Source organism: Hermetia illucens, chromosome 4 (genome assembly GCF_905115235.1).
Source record: "Hermetia illucens chromosome 4, iHerIll2.2.curated.20191125, whole genome shotgun sequence".
Taxonomy (NCBI): domain Eukaryota; kingdom Metazoa; phylum Arthropoda; class Insecta; order Diptera; family Stratiomyidae; genus Hermetia; species Hermetia illucens.
Genome location: NC_051852.1, coordinates 105,547,482 through 105,566,259, shown reverse-complemented (window position 1 = coordinate 105,566,259; position 18,778 = coordinate 105,547,482). Strand labels below are relative to the sequence as shown.

The 18,778-nt window shown below is 44.6% G+C and overlaps 1 protein-coding gene across 2 annotated transcripts in view; it reads right to left on the bottom strand.

Moving 5' to 3' along the window:
• LOC119654354 (ecdysone receptor) overlaps positions 1-18,778 on the bottom strand; it is an 834,675-nt gene that overhangs the window by 518,315 nt on the left and 297,582 nt on the right. For both annotated transcript variants that reach the window (XM_038059699.1, XM_038059698.1), the window contains exon 5: positions 6,646-6,818. In XM_038059699.1, the coding sequence (XP_037915627.1) occupies positions 6,646-6,818 (173 nt within the window). The remainder of the gene's footprint in view (positions 1-6,645; positions 6,819-18,778) is intronic.

Below are 18,778 nucleotides of genomic sequence, written 5' to 3'. Positions count from 1 at the left end.
ATAATCAATAACTGCTTTGAATAGTTGACTGTTTCAAAGCTTTCAGATTAGCGTTTTGATTTCCGTGAAGCGATGTGAGAACTTAGTACTGAGAATATGTGGAATTTAACAAATTCGGTTTAGCTGCATCAAATCTGATCACTTTTGCCAACAGCTATCTGGAGATGGCTTTGATACTGCTAATTGATTTCATGATTTCATTGAATTTAGGAGTTTTCTCCTGAATGTGCGTAACAAAAGGGCAGCTGACATTGGCGTCGAAAAGGACCATTATCAGATAGCTCCTTACCTTTCCTTCTCGCAGCCTTGTCCTAGGAGCAGCGTGACCGAAAAGCTTGTTACAAGACCTGGCTGACTGCGAAAATCTGGAGCAGCCCTAGGAGCTGAAACCTCTGGTAATGGCTGCGGGCGGAGACTAGCGGGATGCGCTGGAACATGAAAAAGTATGAGATGTGCAGCGTAGTGAGAAGAAGAATTCTAGCCTCACGATTGTCTTGGTGAGGAAAGTAAAAGCTACCGGATGAAACGTTTTCGCCATCATATACTGCATATTCAACTTCCAGGTGATCGTAAGCCTCTTCATGGCCCTGTCAGGGAGGTTAGCGGTAGACTCCCCATTCACGATGTTGAGCAGCTGGGAGGGAGGATGGAGCACTTCACCACGATTCCGAATCGTATAACATGTAGTAAGGTTCCACCACTTGTGGATGATGTCGCCGTAATTAAAGGATACCAATTGTGCGCAGTGTGAATCTAAAAATTTCGGAGTTTGGGTGTCCCGCATCTAGCGAGACCTAAACGAGGAAAATAGACATGAAAAGGCAACCACAAATGTTTTCTCGCTATCGCGCAACGGCCATGTGAATCACTCCTAGTAACCGCTTTCGGTGAGGCTGCTTCCAAGGTCTAAGTGAGGCATCGTTTGATGGCCTATCCCCTGGACCAAACGTTTGTTTTTAAATAAAGTTGAGTGCTTAGTCCAAAGAGGAGTTCATGGACCAAAAAAGTGTGAGCGTTTCTTTCTTTTCAGCTGGTCCTTGTTTGCCATCAATTAGATGTGGCGTCAAGTTGCAATCCACGAATGGAAACGACAACAATCGGACGGAATTTCGACGTACCCATTAACTTGAACATGGTCATGAATATGCAGAACGAGTTTTTAACCTGCCTTGTGTCTTTTTGAAACCAGTTCGAGAAACAACATTCAAATTTTGGGAGAGCCGAAGTTGCGTCGAAAGTACATATTTCATCATCGCTGGGAATACCACACGTTATTAGGTCTTATTAGGTCACCTTCTGTATAATGTGACGTAAACTCGACTCCGGTCTGCAGATGACTTATCCGCAAAGCATCTGGAGGATCTGAAAGATTCGATCAGTGGTAGATAAGAAAGAATAACCGAGCATGATCGACCACCTTAGGAAAAAATACTGTCAAGAGATGGTAGGTGTAATTCTGAACTTGGAGGAATACGCGACAGTATGTATACTTATTAAAAGGCATCTCAGGCAACCACGGTAGTTGCAAAGATGTTACAATTTATGGTTAAAATGTCATTGGAGTCTTCATCAATGAAGTCGGCTAGTCTGAACGTCGACAACGATATCACGGCACCTAAAAATACTCGCTTTCTCCAAGTTCGGCGAGAATTCCGTGGGGTGCTCAAGGCGGCACTCGTTTCCCTTTTGAAGCACTACTTTGGAAAGCCTGTCGAAAGCAAACCTGAATCTGGCAAATTAATGCTTATTGCATCTGCTTGTCGTATAGCAAGAGGTCTGTGGCTTTCCTCAGCTTTCTCTGTCTTGCCTTTACTACCAAATTTTTGGACCACAAAGCCTCTCATAAAATCATTGCAATGCAGTGCATCGAGAGCAGCAGTAGATTTAGAAATTCGTTGGTGGTTATTTGCTTTTTCTTGTGCAATGCGTTCGCATCTACTCATCGGATTGGCGAGCTTTGACTCCCTAACCTTTATACGATCACTCTCGTGATGCAACTTTCTTTTGGTGTTGGGAGAACTATTTTTCCTGCTGGACGGGCTTGCTGGATAATATTGAGAAGGATTGGCCTGCCATCATAAAGTGTTTTTTCTCTAGAGGAAATCAAGTCAGCGGCTACATTTGCAAGGGGCAGCATGATATATGGTTACTTAAGGAAACTTGAAATGGATCGTAGGTAAGTGAAGGCTCTTATTGCTCCTGGGAGCGGGGGCGAACGTGATACATTTGAAATCCGGGATGGCGTTGACGAAAGAGAATTGATTATTATGATGCACAAACAATAATTATCTCAGTATCGTCTACCGTATCTCGAAAGAACTTGAAGGTGATCGCAAACCTTTCGCCAGTCCAGCCAAGGACGTTAAGGATAGGCTCCTCGTTTCACCATAGTCTCCAGTGCGAGAAACATCACTTTAATAGGTAATGTGGTATCACATCACATTTTGAGAAGAGTGATAATATAGTAACATCACAAACATCACGGTTGTTATCAGCCAACAGAGCCTATTTCAGCTTACAAAAACTGTTCCGCTCGAAACGTCTCAAAGCTCTTACTGTACAAGACTATGATCTTGCCAGTCCTCATGTATTCCTCGGAAACTTGTGTTTTTAGCAAGAAAAATTGCGAACTCTTGGCCGCGTTCGAGAGAAGAATCCTCCAAAGAATTTTTGGCCCCCTACATGAGGATGGACGATTCCGTAGCCTACACAATGACGAAATCTATGAGCGATACCATGACCGTCCGGTTGTGGATAAAATCCGGCTCAATAGGTTACGGTGGGCGGGTCACTTAATCCGTATGGATGAGGATGATCCCACCCGGAAAGTCTATAAGGGCAATATCTATGGTAGAAAAAGAAGACGAGGCAGACCCTGCCTAAGATGGAGCGGTGGCGTAGGCCAGGACGCCAGACAGCTTTTAGCAAAAGTAAACACAACTCTAGGTTAACGGTCCATCCGCGGAACTTTCTTTTCCAACCACTGCAGTTTTTGAAGAAGTCCTTCGAAGGAGTGGAAAATGGAGATGATAGCTAAGGCAACGAATAAGGGCACCCGTCCTCAATGCAATAATTTCTTGTCGTCACAAATATTGGGTTGGGGGAAAAAAAACGTCGTATTTTGTTAATAGATGGCGACACTTAAACATATCTTCTGTTTTACTTATCGCGTCGGGTCATACTATACAGCGATTTGAAGACGACAATCTGTGCTACAAGTGTCTCTTTGACAGTGTTGTGATCGTATGTTTCAGTCTCAAGTTATAGCGCGTCAAAGATGAAGTTCACCTAGCAAGAAATTCGTCATATTTTACGTTTTTATTACCTGAGAGGTAAAAATCCAACGAAGGCGGCCAAACAAATTTGTGAAGTTTATGGGCGTTGGTTCGATCGATTTCGTTCTGGTGTAGTGGATTTCGAAGATACACCCCCTACTGGTAGGCCAATCGTTATAGAAACCGATAAAATCGTCGAAATCATCCAAGTAGACCGGCATGTGAGCATTTGCTCGATTGGCCAGGAACTGGGTTTAGACCATAAAATGGTTTGGAGCCATTTTCGGAAGATTGGATTTCAAAAAAAGCTGGATGTTTGGGTGCCACACGAGTTGACGCAAAAGAATCTCTTGGACCGAATCAACGCCTGCGATGCACTGCTGAAACGGAACGAATTCGACCCATTTTTGAAGCAGATGGTAACTGGTGATGAAAAGTGGATCACGTACGATAACCTCAAGCGAAAAAGATCGTGGTCGAAGCGTGGCGAGCCGGCCCAAACCATCGCCAAGCCCGGATTGACGCCAGGAAGGTTTTGCTGTGTGTTTGGTGAGATTGGAAGGGAATCATCCATTATGAGCTGCTCAACTATGGCCGGACCCTTAATTTGGCCCTCTACTGTGAGCAACCCGATCGTTTGAAGCAGGCGTTTGACCAAAAGCTGCCAGGATTAGTCAATAGGAATGGTGTTCTGTTCCACCAGGACAACGCTCGGCCTCACATATCTTTGATGACCCGCCAGAAGCTACGGGAGCTCGGATGGGATGTCCTATTGCACCCACCGTATAGTCCGGACATGGCACCAAATGATTACCATCTCTTCCGGTCCATGCAAAACGCTGTTAGTGCTACTAAGTTGGCCTCAAAGCAGGCTTACGAAAACTGGCTGTCTGAGTTTTTTGCAAATAAGGAGGGGGGTTTTATAAAGGGGCGATAATGAATTTGCTTTCTAAGTGGCAACAGGTTTGTGAACAAAACGGCGTATATTTAACTTTAATCGGATAATTCTAAGTATGTTAAATAAAGCGTCAAATTTCGATCACAAATACGACATTTCTTTTTTCCTAACCCAAATTAATAGCGAATCTTACCCAAGAATGCATAAAGGAGCACGAGAGAGCGGCAGGAGGGGAATCCCAGAATACTAACAGCTAACATCATTTTGAAATATGACCGCGCAAAATGTCGCAGCCTGTAGGGAAGTACGACACGTTTGCAGCTTGTCATCGGCACTATTCCTTCTCGCTATCGGCGAAATGTTGCCTTGTTCGGAGGTATTGAAGGGGTTCAATGCACCACGACATCTTTCCCCAAACATCTTGACTATGTTGATCATATCTGCTGGCTCTCTTATTGAGTGTTGGACTTTCGGGAAGTAGTTTTGGATTTGGAAAAGCAGCTAAGCAGATTCGAACTGAAAATATGTAAATACTAACAAAATGCAAGTCCTCAGTCTGACGATTTATGGCACTCTCTCTATCTGAATTAATGAGCAGATCATTGAAGGCGTCGATGAATTTATTTACCTTGGGGGTGCGGTTTCTACTGATGGTCGCATCAGACTAAAAATTCCCCGACGCATTAAAAGCACTAGATACGGTTTTGCTGTTGTGTTTAAAATCTGGAAACGGAGATATTGCATTACCAACATCAAGTTGAGATTGTTACGCACCAACATTTTCCCTATATGCTGATGATGCTATATGGAAGCAGCACACGCCTAATCGAAAACAACACTTGTCATTGGGATAGTTTGCCTGATACAACTTTGAATGAAGGACTACATCGGCTTACCGGTCACGTACCAGTAGATGTGTTAATTAGTAGCCGGAAGTGGGAGTGAATAGATCAAACTCTACGAAGGGGTGACTACGTTATTATTGCCTATGCCGCGCAACGGAATCCATTATCCTAGAATGGCGGGCAAGTGGCTTCATGTTGTGGCACGGAAGAGTAAAGAAGGAATGTAGACCTCGTGTTCGTCTGAGACATATTTCCGCAAACCGATAACCATGGCGCAAATGTATATTAAGAGATAATGGCAACCTTATATCTTCGTTTATATTAAATTTACTTAAAAATTTCAATCGGACTTCATCGGTCCTGCAAAACGATGTTCATACATGAAAAATAATTACTTGCTCAAAAGTCTAGGTTTTTATCCATTATCAAAATATCCCGACATTTAGGAAACTGCAGATCAGAAAAGGTTTTTTATCTTGCAGTTTATGTTCTTTGCGACACCATCACAAGAGAGACAAAACTTGTGTAAAGAAAAGTATTTTTTTCCTTTTTCTTTGCATTTCGATGTCGTTAAGAAAACCGTTTTCGATTTACATTTCCTCTATAAACGTTTTTGCTTTCTATAAAATCAAAATGTCTGCCACACGCATTTATAGTTAGTAATTCATGTGACTTCAAAGCAAAGAAAAACCATTCATTCATCCACAAAGTCATCTCCACCAAGAGTCCGCAATCTTCCTTCCAGACTGAAAACACAACAGAAAAGAAATCCGTCAACGAACAACTAGTCCTTTTTCAGAACTCCATCGTAGTCGTATCGTAAGTGTTCAGGAATTTCGTATTTATGACTATATGAATTCTGGAACAGACCCAGAAAGTATCTCATAGGGATGCCTAATTGATCCGAACAGATGCCTTCTGCGGATGACATACTAAAAATATCATTTTGTTTGCGTCTGGCTGAGGAAGAATTTGCATACAGTGAAGAAAACGACGACCTCAATTCCGAGTCCTGAAGTGAAGGTGATTCATCATTATATTCTGCCATCGTAAAGAAACCAATGGACCTACCCTTGGCGAAAATTGAAAGAAAATTGCTAAGAGAATTTTTGGGGCTTTATTCCTTGGGGAAGAAAGGAAATCATCTGGCATGGAATTTTACCGCGATGTTCCCAATTGAGGATGCATACACATGGTAGGTATCTTCTATTCACTTTGTAAATTCTTTTCTTTGCAGAAAGATACATTTCCAGGCATCCCGCTGTTACAGGAATAGGAAGACTGATTCCTTGCTGGAGTGCCTTGTCATTTATTGGTTTAACTTTGCCTTCATGAAATGCAAATTTTCTGTTGATGACAGGTTGCTGTCTGATTCTTTTGAAATACGATGTTGCAAACCTATCAGAGATGCTGAGTTTTGAGATTAGGCGAACTTGATAGCTGGCAAGTGCGGAAATGGAATTTGACTCTACATATCGTGAAGGAGTGTTTTTGTTGGATTGACATTCTTGGTTAAAATGAATAGGAGTAGTTCCGACATATCACTGAGAAAAGATCGAGAAGTTTTTGTGATTGTTATCCATTTAAAATAATTATTAGCGTCGAAGGAATATGACTGAATACTCACCCATTTTTCCATTTGGACTGTACGGATCGTAGCTCCCAGTTGACATTGGTGAGTTATATCCATTCGACATGGTTGTATTGTAGTTATGACTTTGTGAGCCTGGCGATGGACTTAAAGGTGGAGCTGAGCTCTGTAAACTACCCGGACTAGGCGATGACAGCCAATCATCGGCACTGAAAAGGAATCAAAAACGTAGTTTATAATAATTTCACAGCAGAATTATAAAATTTTGGTATATGTATGTATGTACAGTAGACAGCCTGAATAAGCTAATCTAAATACTATTATTAGAAAAACGTAGATGTGTGCTATTTCTTAAGCTTGTTTGCCCAATATGAAAGTACTTTCGCAAGAGAACTATAGCATTCGAAGGACTATAGTGAATTCTATTCGTCATGCAAATACGATGTGTTGGCACAAAACCTATGAGAAGCACCTCCTGATTTTGATTATGACGACAAATTAGTAGCGTTCAAGCAAGAGATCTTCCAAGAAAGCCTTGTCGAATGTCCCTTGTCAGACACACATCCTTTTTTTGTAGAGCTACTCTGCCTTGTTGTGTGTCTCCCAACCGATCCATCCACATAGCAGATCACATCAACAACGAGGGATTTGCCACTGTACCTCGCTACTAAATATGAGCCAGCCCTGGTTGTCTATGATCAAAAAGCCCTTGATGACCTCAGCAATCGGCCAGGAATGTAGAATTCGTTTGAACTTCATATCTAGATTCAATACGGATAGCTACTCCCGTTCACTGGCAGGGGCAAATCTCAAGTGCTTTAGCAAAAGAGGATACAATTCTTACCTACGCCGGCACCGGTACCAAGAATTAGAGTTTCAATAGCATTGACAAATAATACTATTAAAAACTGGGAACTGGCTTTCGATAAGGACAAGTGACTGGTCCTATCTTACCGGCTGAACATAAGTTCATCATGTCCGCTAACGGAAATCCTGCGCTACATGTACGAGCGCGAATATCTGAGATATTCCATTATATGATGTCACCGAGTACTTTGGCCCTCTACAGTCGACCACTCTCGGGCACCACCTTACCTTGGTGGAGTAGCCTGTAGTAGTTTACTACTATACTGAGAATTGTCAGAATATGATGGAGCCAACGATTTTAACTCTCTTAGTGGTAAGCAGTCAAAAACTTTGAGCAATCAAACCACGGTCGAGGTATAGATTCTGAAGGTCTCCACAGGATAAATCTGTGTAAGACATGCTTTTCACTTCAATGGAAAGCCTGAAAGGAGAGTACAGCAACATCCATAACGCCAGGGATTGGAAACGGTGACACTGCTGCCTGATTCTCCAGGAGAGGACCAGAAGGAAACTTTAGCTGGAAAAGAGACGGAACTACAGGCTAAATGTTGCCTATTAAAATCTTCTTTTTTGCCTCTACCAGGAAAAGTAGAAAAAATGGAAGCTGGTGATGTCAACACAGCTGGTCTAACATCGATATGTGGAAAGGGGTCATGCAACCCGGACATCGTGAACCTGTGAAGGCTTCCGGAGTCGACGAAAATACTGCGAAAAGTAGCGAAGCAGCGAAAGTGGTAACCCGAGTAAGAACCAGTCTGGATGCAATAGACTCTTCAGTTAGCGGCAGTTTTCATATTATACTACACTTATGTCTACAAATAATTTCAATATATCAAAGCTTTTTGCTATTTACTGGCAACTAGACTGGGGTGCAGAACTGTCCAGCGAGCATTCTCTTGAGATCTGAGCGCAGGAAAAAGTCGTTGGGGGACAGATCTGGAGAATAAAGTGAATGCGGAATTAATTCGAAACCCAATTCATGAAATTTTGACATCGTTTACACCTCATGGATTTTTTGGGGTTTTCGTTGTAACATCTTTTTTAGGGCATCGTCCTCGGTACTCATTTCGCCTCGTTTAAACTTGGCAAACCACTTCTTAACAGTTGCTTTTTCTGGTGCAAAGTCCGAATAATGTTTGTCAAGTCATGCCTTGGCTTCAACAGTATTTTTTTTTTCGCTAAAAGGCAATGATTTATTAACATACGAAATTCCTCTTTATCCATTTTCTTCAAACTAACAAAAGTTGCTTCTGTCATAATGATCTGTCCCACAAACAAATAGTCCGACAGCTGTCAAATTTGTACACGTGACTTCTGATGCCCAGCTGGCATTGATAGCCGATTGAACAGTTGAAGCGGGATTATGGGTGTGTGAGGCAACGAAACCATACGGAAGTAATTGCGCGGCCTGCAACTGGAAGCAAATGATTTTGTCCATCGTTGCTATGCTCTTACAAGCTGCATATTAGCAAAGCTTGAGGATATGCTGGACAGGCTGGTGATGGATCCAACAGAATGGAGAGCAAAAATCGTCGCCAGTCATTTCAAGGCTTGGTCCAGGAAGTTCATTTACGAATGAAAGTCTATACTCCCTTCTGCTGCCTGCCAAAAAGGGGATACATACCGGAAGGGAGAGTTCGGTTCTATTACAGAGCTAATTTTCTTTAGTACTGTGCTAAATCACGATATATCTTAAAACCTAAGTGAATACTATACCATACCGGTAACTTAATTTGCACACCCAAAAATGAGAAAGATTTTTGGTATTTATAGATGTACATCGGCCATACTCCTGAGGGGACCATTCGAAGCTGAAGCGTCCAAAGTATCGTCTCATATTTCCGAATCTCGCTAGTATATAGGCATATAGTCGCTTGTCAGGGGAACACACTTCAATGGCGCTGCACTTAAGTGCTGGCGACCCTACGTGGTCAACTTTCTGCCACTTTTTTATTTTTGGCCTCATCGACCTTCACAACTTCAGGGTTTATTACATAGTGCAGAAGTTCGTTTGAAATGTAATGAAGAATATTGCGGCGGTATGCAATCAATAACGAAGCAATACTCACTTCAATAGCGAAGGATATAAAGCAACAAAGGCTTAGGTCTCGTCGATATATCAAACAAAGCCTGTCAAGTAGTTGTTAAGTTTACAGCCAGTCAAATTCTGGGATCTTGATTCTGTCATGGAAACGACAGAAGCTGGCGCTTTTTTGTCCCTTTTTTGGCTGACAAGCCTTCTGGTAAACCATCGTCTTACAGGACCATATGAACCCTCTAGGGAAATGCTGAGTGCGTGGAACTTTTATCAAGGCGACAAAGCGAGAATATCATGTATAATGACGTCTTTAACGTTTCGATTACTAAGAGGGTCAAGATAGATTATCGCAATGACCGTAAATGCAAGGTATCTCGAGGATATTTGGTTATATTGTATATACTCAAAACAATCACTGCTATAAAGGAGCGGCTGGGGAATATCGGATGGCACTCATGCTCCTTGCCAAGAAGGGAGTGCGATTTATAGATGGAAGGCCCTAAAATTACTTCCAGGACTCTCCGCTTATCGAAGCGATGGCATGGCCCTGTCATAGCGAAAGATCAAATTTTACTGGTGGCAGAGGGATTTGCTTCGTGACTAGACACAGTTCAATGGCCTTCTTGACAACAAAATACAGCTCTCTAGGCAACTAGGGACTTTTTTGAAATGGGAGATTAATTGCAAACTCTGAATCGCACATTTTGAGAGTGCTTCAAAGACGTTTGTCCTATTACCTGACAGTTCCGTGGTGAAACCGAGAACTGCAGAGACTCAGGAACTCAATCAGAAAACTTCTAAATTCTAGTTGTAAAATTAAAAGGAATGAAGACTGGTTAAACTTTCGGAGATCGCATTGTAATTATAAAAAACTTTTAAAACGTATTGGAAGCGAATTTCTTTAGACCATACTGTGAAGAACAAGAAGGCGAACAGAGGCTTATAGGATACTCTATGAAAACCGAATCGAACTTTCATGAACTCTAGAGTTGAATCTGTAAGGACTCCCTTGCAAGCACACCATCTAGGAAAATAGGTGACAAAAGTGGGAGAGAATTGCCAGTTTCTGCAAACCTTGGGTGCAATCTCTGAGATTCCCACCCTTTCTTGATATCCTCGTTGGAAGATGTCCCTTAATGTTCAACTTCTTATTCACAACTCCACAAAACTTATGTACCCAGAAACAGTAACCGAAATGCTCTCCTTCGCAGGGAATTAGATAATTAATAACAAACAAAAGGGATCGCGAGAATTCAATCTTCTTTCCTTGAAGCCAGAAAACAAAAACAGGATGTATCATTGAGGACGGAATGGCACAGCATGTAGCTGACTACCTCCGTATTCATCTCACCCGTTAGTTCATGCCGACAAACAAGAAAGAATATTAAATATTTCAACTACTGACACGAAGAAATAGCCGTTTAACATAAATGTAGGGAAGGACACTCCACAGCAGCTCGGATGACAATACCTTTCAGCATATAGTCGCAAAGGCCCGTAGATGCAGAGACTTCTGAAAGGCAATCACCTACGAGACGTTAAGTCTCCAAGACAAACACAAGAAATGACTAGTTCTTTTTATATTCTAACAAGGACAGGGCGGGAAACTCTACTCTATGGGATGGGAAGGGAAATTGAGGCTGATGAACACTTGCTTCTGGAGGAAAAAGCGTGAAACCTAAAATTAGGACGATGAATTCAAGTATACGTAGAGCCTAGCCGGGAATAATATTAAGAATGAACCGATTCTCTATGCGACACAATAACACGAACTTATTAGCCGGAACAGGCTACCTTCTACGAATTCAAGGAACCTGTAATTAAGAAATAATAATAATAATAATAAAACTCCGCCGAAGCCGGTCCCAAGCCCGGTTGTGAAAGGAGGAGGGATGGATAGCTTCAGTCTGAATGGCTGTACGCCACCGCAGCGTCTCAGGGGGTAGGTGAGGAAAGTGCAGGAACTTTGCAGTCTTGCAGATTACTCGCTAAGGAAGCTATCTACACACCTGGCAGCTAGGGATAAAATGCACCACCAAAAATGAGAAGAAGGAGAAATTTAAGGTCCGGTACGGATAACCGGCGGGAGTCGTCTGACTTGGTGACTGGGTCGGGCTCTCGTAATGGACAGCACGGCGTCGAAACCGCTAGTCGTGGGGCGGTTCGACGTCTAGGCGCCACGACGACCAGGAGCACAGCTCCGCCTGCTGCAGCTGTTTCGCCACAACCTGTGGCGACCACTTCAGCGGGTTCGCGTAGGAAGCGGATGAAATGGACTGAAGAAATGAACCTCTTCATCATCCGCTCCTACTACGAAATAACGGCGGGGGCGGGTACAATATCTTACCGCCCCTTGTTGCACCAGAGATTCGTCGAGCGTTTCCCGCAATTCGCGCACGTGACTGTGCAGCGAGTCGCAGACCAGTACCGCTTTATTACTCGCAGCGACACAATCCCGGCCACCATCAGGGAACGTGTTCGACTTGAAGTCATCGGGGAAACTGGTGACCGAGAGTCGATGGGGGCAGAGGCGGCGGCATCAACAACATCACGCCGCACTGCAGGCAACAGGTTCAGTACTCGCCGAAGCACTCTTCTCCACCGTCCAGCTGAGGTTTCCGCTGAGGTTCGGGACGAATTCCAAAGAGCGTGTATAGAATTCTCGGATATGGATCCTTTGCATAGACCAGGCATTCCCAGGCTCTATGCATCTCCAGCAACTCCGGGAATTCTATCTCAAATCAATGATGAGATTGCATCTCGACTGTGTGCTGATATGTCGCTGCTGCAACTACAATCACTTGTGTATTGTGGTGCAGTTGCGGCTATTAGATTGCACGGTCAGAAGATTCGCTTTCGCGTTATTGTTTTGAGTGACAAAAGAGATCCACCATGGAAAATTCGTCTGGAACGTCGGCGGGACTCACTAAGGCAGGACATTGCTAGACTGATTCAGATCAGCACTGGCAGTGCCAGCCGACGGGTGAGAAATAAAGTGCAGAGGGTTTACCGGAACTATGCCATCCCCTGTGAGACACCCGTTGTTGAAATTCTGGACACACTAAAACAGAAACTTTCTGTCATATGCAGTCGGTTACGGCGGTATGGCGAAAGTTATTCCAGACGTGTCCAGAATGCAACATACACGAGGAACCAGCGGAGCTTTTTCAGATCTCTCAACGAATCCCAACAGAGCGCCCAGACAATACAGTTCTCGGTGACGGAAGCGAAAGAGTATTGGGGTGGACTTTGGGGGTTACCTGCCCAGCATGCTGAGCATGCTGAGTGGATCACCGCCGAAGGCACCCGCCATGTCAATACACCTGGCATGAATTTCGCGGATGTTACCGAAGAGGAAGTTCGACGAGCCATAAACAGCTCGAAGAACTGGAGGGGCCCAGGTCTGGATCGGGTGCAGAATTTCTGGTATAAGAAATTTACCAGCGTACACAGTCGGTTGGCACGCAGTATAAATGAGGTCATGAGTCGGCCGGAGGAATTTCCACCTTTCCTCACTGCGGGGATTACCTACCTTATCCCTAAGAAGGACACGGTGCAGGACCCCGCAGACACAAGACCGATCACTTGCTTACCAACCCTCTACAAATTCATCACGTCCATTATTAGTGGAAGGATCAATGCGCACCTCGAGACCAACAACATTCTGTCCGAGGAGCAGAAGGGCTGCCGAGTTGGGTCAAGGGGTTGCAAAGAGCAACTCATTATCGACTCGGTAGTTATAGGACAAGCAACTAGAGGCCAAAGAAACCTCTTCAGTTGCTATATCGATTATGCCAAGGCTTTTGATAGCGTTCCGCATACCTGGCTAATCGACATCCTACATCTGTATCGCATTGATCCGAAACTAATAAAGTTTTTGGCGACAGTCATGGAAGGGTGGCATACCACCTTATCAGTCCGTACATCTGAGGGTGCTAATACCTCAGAGCCCATCCGTATACGGAGGGGCATCTTCCAGGGGGATTCATTGAGTCCTCTTTGGTTTTGTATGGCACTGAACCCCCTTTCATGGCTACTGAATGATGCTAGAGGGCATGGTTTTGCAATAAAATATGGCCTACGTGCTAAGTGCGAACTGACACACTTGATGTACCTAGATGACATCAAGCTGTATGCTGGTACTGACAACCATCTTAGAAGTCTGTTGAGAATAATAGACATGTTCAGCCGTGATATTCGGATGGAGTTTGGATTAGACAAATGTCGAATCCAAGCCATCCGCAAAGGTCATCACGAGCCGCATGCCGGACATAGCATTGGTGACCTCCACATCGAAGCTATGACCGAGACAGACTTCTACAAGTACCTAGGAATTCTGCAAGGAACCCATGCTCGAGTTGGTGATCTGAAGGAAGCTCTGCTGTCCGAATTCCTGCGACGTGTAAAGCTGGTGCTGAAATCGCATCTCTCGGGGAAGAATAAAATAAGCGCGTTGAATGTATTCGCTATCCCTTCACTGGCTTATGCATTCGGAATATTGCCGTGGTCGAAGACCGACCTGGAAAACGTCCAGCGGCGGATACGGACAACTATGTCCAAATTCCGAATGCATCACCCAAAGTCTGCCGTGGAGCGGATGAACCTGCCTCGTGACATCGGAGGTAGGGGCGTGGTTGACGTGGCGGCACAACATCATCGCCAAGTCGACTCGCTGCGCGCTTATTTTTACAGCAAAGAGCAGGCGAGTCCCTTGCATGCGGCTGTCTGTAAGGCAGACTGTGGACTGACTCCACTTAACTTGAAGGATCGATCTTTCAATCCTCTGAGTGGGGTGAAGTCGGACCAAGAGCGGATCGAGGAATGGAAGTCGAAGGCAATGCACGGTAAACACGTGAATTGTCTTTGGCAGCCATTTGTCGATTTGCATCTGTCGAACAGGTGGCTGTGTGCTGGGGAGCTCTTTGCTGAGACGGAGGGGTTCATGTGTGCCATTCAGGATGGCGTGGTCGCCACCCGAGCTTATAAAAAGCTCATCATGAAAGAACGGGTGGAGAACGACCAGTGCAGAATGTGTGGTTCGGCGTTAGAGACGTTGGACCATCTCATTTCTGGCTGTACTGTTATGGCACCGGTGCAGTACATCACCAGGCATAATGCTGTATGTAAGGTTATCCATCAAAACCTTGCATACAAGCATGGGCTGATCACGGGGACATGTCCGGTTTACCGATACGAGCCGCAAGCAGTACTTGATAGTTCTGCTTACAGCATGTATTGGGACCGGCAAGTTCTGACTGATCGCCATACCGCACACAACAAGCCTGACGTACTGTTAGTTGACAAGACAGGTCGCTCCGCGTATATTATTGATGTTGCTATCCCCCATAATAGCAACATTGAACGGAAATACGTGGAGAAGAAGGTGAACTATGAGCCATTGGCTCGGGAAATCAAAGAAATTTGGCGTCTCGAGCGGGTGGTTGTAGTTCCCATAATATTGTCAGCTACAGGTATTGTACCTAAATCCCTCACGGCTTCCCTTGATGTCCTGGGACTTTCGCACAGTCTGGTTCAAACCATGCAGAAGTACACCATTCTGCATACGTGCTCGATGTTGCGGGGAGTACTCGACGGATTCTCCCACTGACCTACCACCGGCCACCACCACCAGTGCCCCTTTAGTTTTTAAGTAGGTAGGATCGTCCGAGCCTAAATGCTTGGCACTTAGTGCTAGTATTAGGTAAAATCCGGCATCTGCCGAGATTGTGATAACTCGGAAATAATAATAATAATCGTTGGCGCAACAATCCATGTTGGATCAGGGCCTTGAAGTGTGTTAGAGCAGTTCATTCAAGACCGTAACGGTACACTAGGAGGCAATGTGGTCAGCATTGCGCTCGACCGAGATTATTACCCTGATTTGACTCAGGTACTCATTCACAGCTGAGTCGACTGGTGTCCGACGTCAAATCACGATACAAATTCCACTGCCACTAGCGAGATTTGAACCGCGACCTTCCGTACGACAGCCTTGCGCTCTAACCACTTAGCTATCCGGACTACAATTAAGAAATATTAGGCCTAAATATAGCAAATGTTGGAGGCCCCACGTTTGGCGCCATTATCTGATTCTCTGCGGCGGGGAGCAACTCGGACTTTGTTTCTCCGTGCATAAGCACTGTGGGCAGAAGCTATTCTGCTGAGATTGCTGTGTGCTGAAGTGGGTGTTGATCGCAACCCAACGACAAAATCGACTAAAAGCTGCCACCAAGGAGGTGTCCTATCCTCGTGTTGCTTTTGTGGAATATGTTGATTAATACTAAATGAACTGCAAAATCTACCAATATACACTCAAACTTATCCGGATAACATGGCTGTGCTAATTCTTGGTGGGATCTCGGAATAGTGTGTAAAAATACGCACCGCGCTGTTGATTTGATTGACAGTTGGAGCCTCAGACATTGACTCTTAGTAAATCCAAATAAAACCACTATGGTATTATCTATAAAAAGGAGGACGCTGACTGGTCTCTGTTTTCCTGAGATGAGGAGGGAAGTCTTCCCGAGAGTAGATGTTATTCTAGACAAGAAGCTTTTTTGGAAGGAACATGTAGACGTAAGGATGGGGAGTTTAGACCTCAGGTAATAATGTGGATACACGCTGCTATCATTAGGCCGATGCTCTCTTATATATATGTGGTAGGTTAAGGTGAGAAACACAATTTTCGCTGTGAACGAAAAGCACTATAATGAACTGTATTATCGGTACCATGAGCACGACATCCGCCGCAGCTCTAAGTACGTTAATCAATTTGCAACCCTTGGATTTATTTTACTTATTCAGAGCACTGCAATGAGAGCAGCTCATAGACTAATTCGTTTAGATTTATGTACTACAGGGGGCATATTCTCACCGATAGCCAAGCAGCGATCAAGGCACTTAGGTCTAACCAGGTGAACTCTAAACTAGTATGGGAATGCCCTAAGAGACTGAATACATTCGGCTCGTCCAACAAGGTCTGGATACTTTGGGTTCCAGACCATGCTGGGTTGGAAGGCACGAGGCAGCGGACGAACTAGTCAAGAAGGGAGCAGGGACGCCTTTGCACGGGCTAGAACCCTTCTGTGGAATCGGAAACGGTTTCATGGCTATGACTCTAAGAAATGAAGAGGAACGGTTGAGGGAACTATACTGGGCGGGCCTACCAGGGATGGAGCAGTCCAGGGTGCTTATTGGGGGATACGAACTCATGCGTACAAAGGATTGCTTAAACCTCACCAAAAAGAAGCTCCGAATCATAGTGGGAATTCTCACTGGTCATTGTCGGCTGAAATATCACCTGGGGAAGCTAGGGATATCTACGGACACTGCCTGCAGGTTTTGTGAGGAGGAGGACTAAACCTCTATACAAGTCCTGGGACAGTTTCCAGCGCTTGTGCAAAGCAGGTCGAGGCATCTGGGAGAACACTTAATACCAGATGCAAAGCTGAAAGATCTGGAAGTAGGGAACATACTAAAGTTCCTAACGGTTATAGACCTGCTATGATACTACTATACTATGATCAATAGGTACACTATAACCAGTAAAAGGGGCACAATAGTTCTTTAAGGACGCGGTGCGAATTTTCCCTTAACAGAATAATAATAATAATTAGATTTATGTGGAAACAACGGAAGTGAGGTGCAGCAGGAGTCACCCTCTCATGAAAAACGAGAAGTCGTCTTTTCCTTTGGAACGATATGCAACAATTTTTCAAGCTGAAGTTGTGTTACTGTGAAGTTGTGAACTGTTCCGTTCGAAACGTCTCACCATAGGGTCAAAGCTCTTACTGTACAAGACTATGATCTTACCAGTCCTCATGTATTCCTCGGAAACTTGGGTTCTTAGCAAGAAAAATTGCGAACTCTTGGCCGCGTTCGAGAGAAGAATCCTCCGAAGAATTTTTGGCCCCCTACATGAGGATGGACGATTCCGTAGCCTACACAATGACCAAATCTATGAGCGATACCATGACCGTCCGGTTGTGGATAAAATTCGGCTCAATAGGTTACGGTGGGCGGGTCACTTAATCCGTATGGATGAGGATGATCCCACCCGGAAAGTCTATAAGGGCAATATCTATGGTAGAAAAGAAGACGAGGCAGACCTTGCCTAAGATGGAGCGATGACGTAGGTCAGGACGCCAGACAGCTTTTAGGGATATCGAATTGGTGGACCTCGGCGCAAAACCGGGATGTCTGGAGTTCCTTATAAAGGCAGGCCTAGACCGGATACCGGTTGTTGCGCCGTTGATGATGATGATGATAATGAAGTTGTGTTATCATTCAAACTTGGGAACAAGCTGGCTATAATGGCAGGCGGTTGAGCTCAAATGCTGCTGCCAAACTTTTCCTGTCAGAACCAAACAAACAAAGTTTATTCTGTCGAAAAGCAGGAAGACTTGCAGGAGCACTCTGGGCATTCTGACTGGCCATAATTCTGAATAGGAATCCTCTAAGCTGATACGTGCCCATCCTGACACAAGGAAGCGCATCCCGCCTATGGACACATGAAATTTTTGGTGCTGATATGCTCCAACTGGGTAGCATCACATCTACTAACTGAACTACTCTGGCGAGAATTGAAAAAATCAAAAATTTTGACTGACGGTTTCGTCCAGGGCACTTTCGGTCACGCTGCTCCCAGGGCAGAGGTGAGGCAGCGTCTGATGAGTTGCCTCTGCCCTGGACGAAACCGTCAGTCAAAATTTTTGATTTTTTCAATTCTTAATGCTTGGGGTGCTACGCTCCAATACTAGGGATCCATGGACTAAAAAACGAGGGAGTAAGTTGCTCCTCATTTAGTCCGGTCCACCATCAAGTGGATGGGGACTTAGGATCCCGCAGATCCTAAACAACAGTGTTTTATCGTCGGGAAACTTGTGGCAGAGGCGTTTCTTTTCAGGGATCTTCATTTCAATATCGTCCTTCCAAAGCCACGTTTCTCGGTTTATGTACGGCTTACCTAACTTGGTGACCCCGAGGGTTGTAGACGCCGCTTTGCGGATCGTGTCTTTCAATTGGTTCCATGATTCTTCCACATTCGTAATGGTTGGTAATCCGTGAGATCATTTCTTCTTTCTTCTTACGAAATCGGCACCATTCACCATGCGCGGCGGGTGTTCCTCACGCTGTTTTATTAGTGGCTTAATTCGCGGGACAGCAATCAACGGCCGATGTTGAGGTGCGATAGTCTCATAGGAAACGGCTTTACAATCAGTGGCGGCGGTAAAATATCGGCGTCTTATGCTGAGAATGCATTTA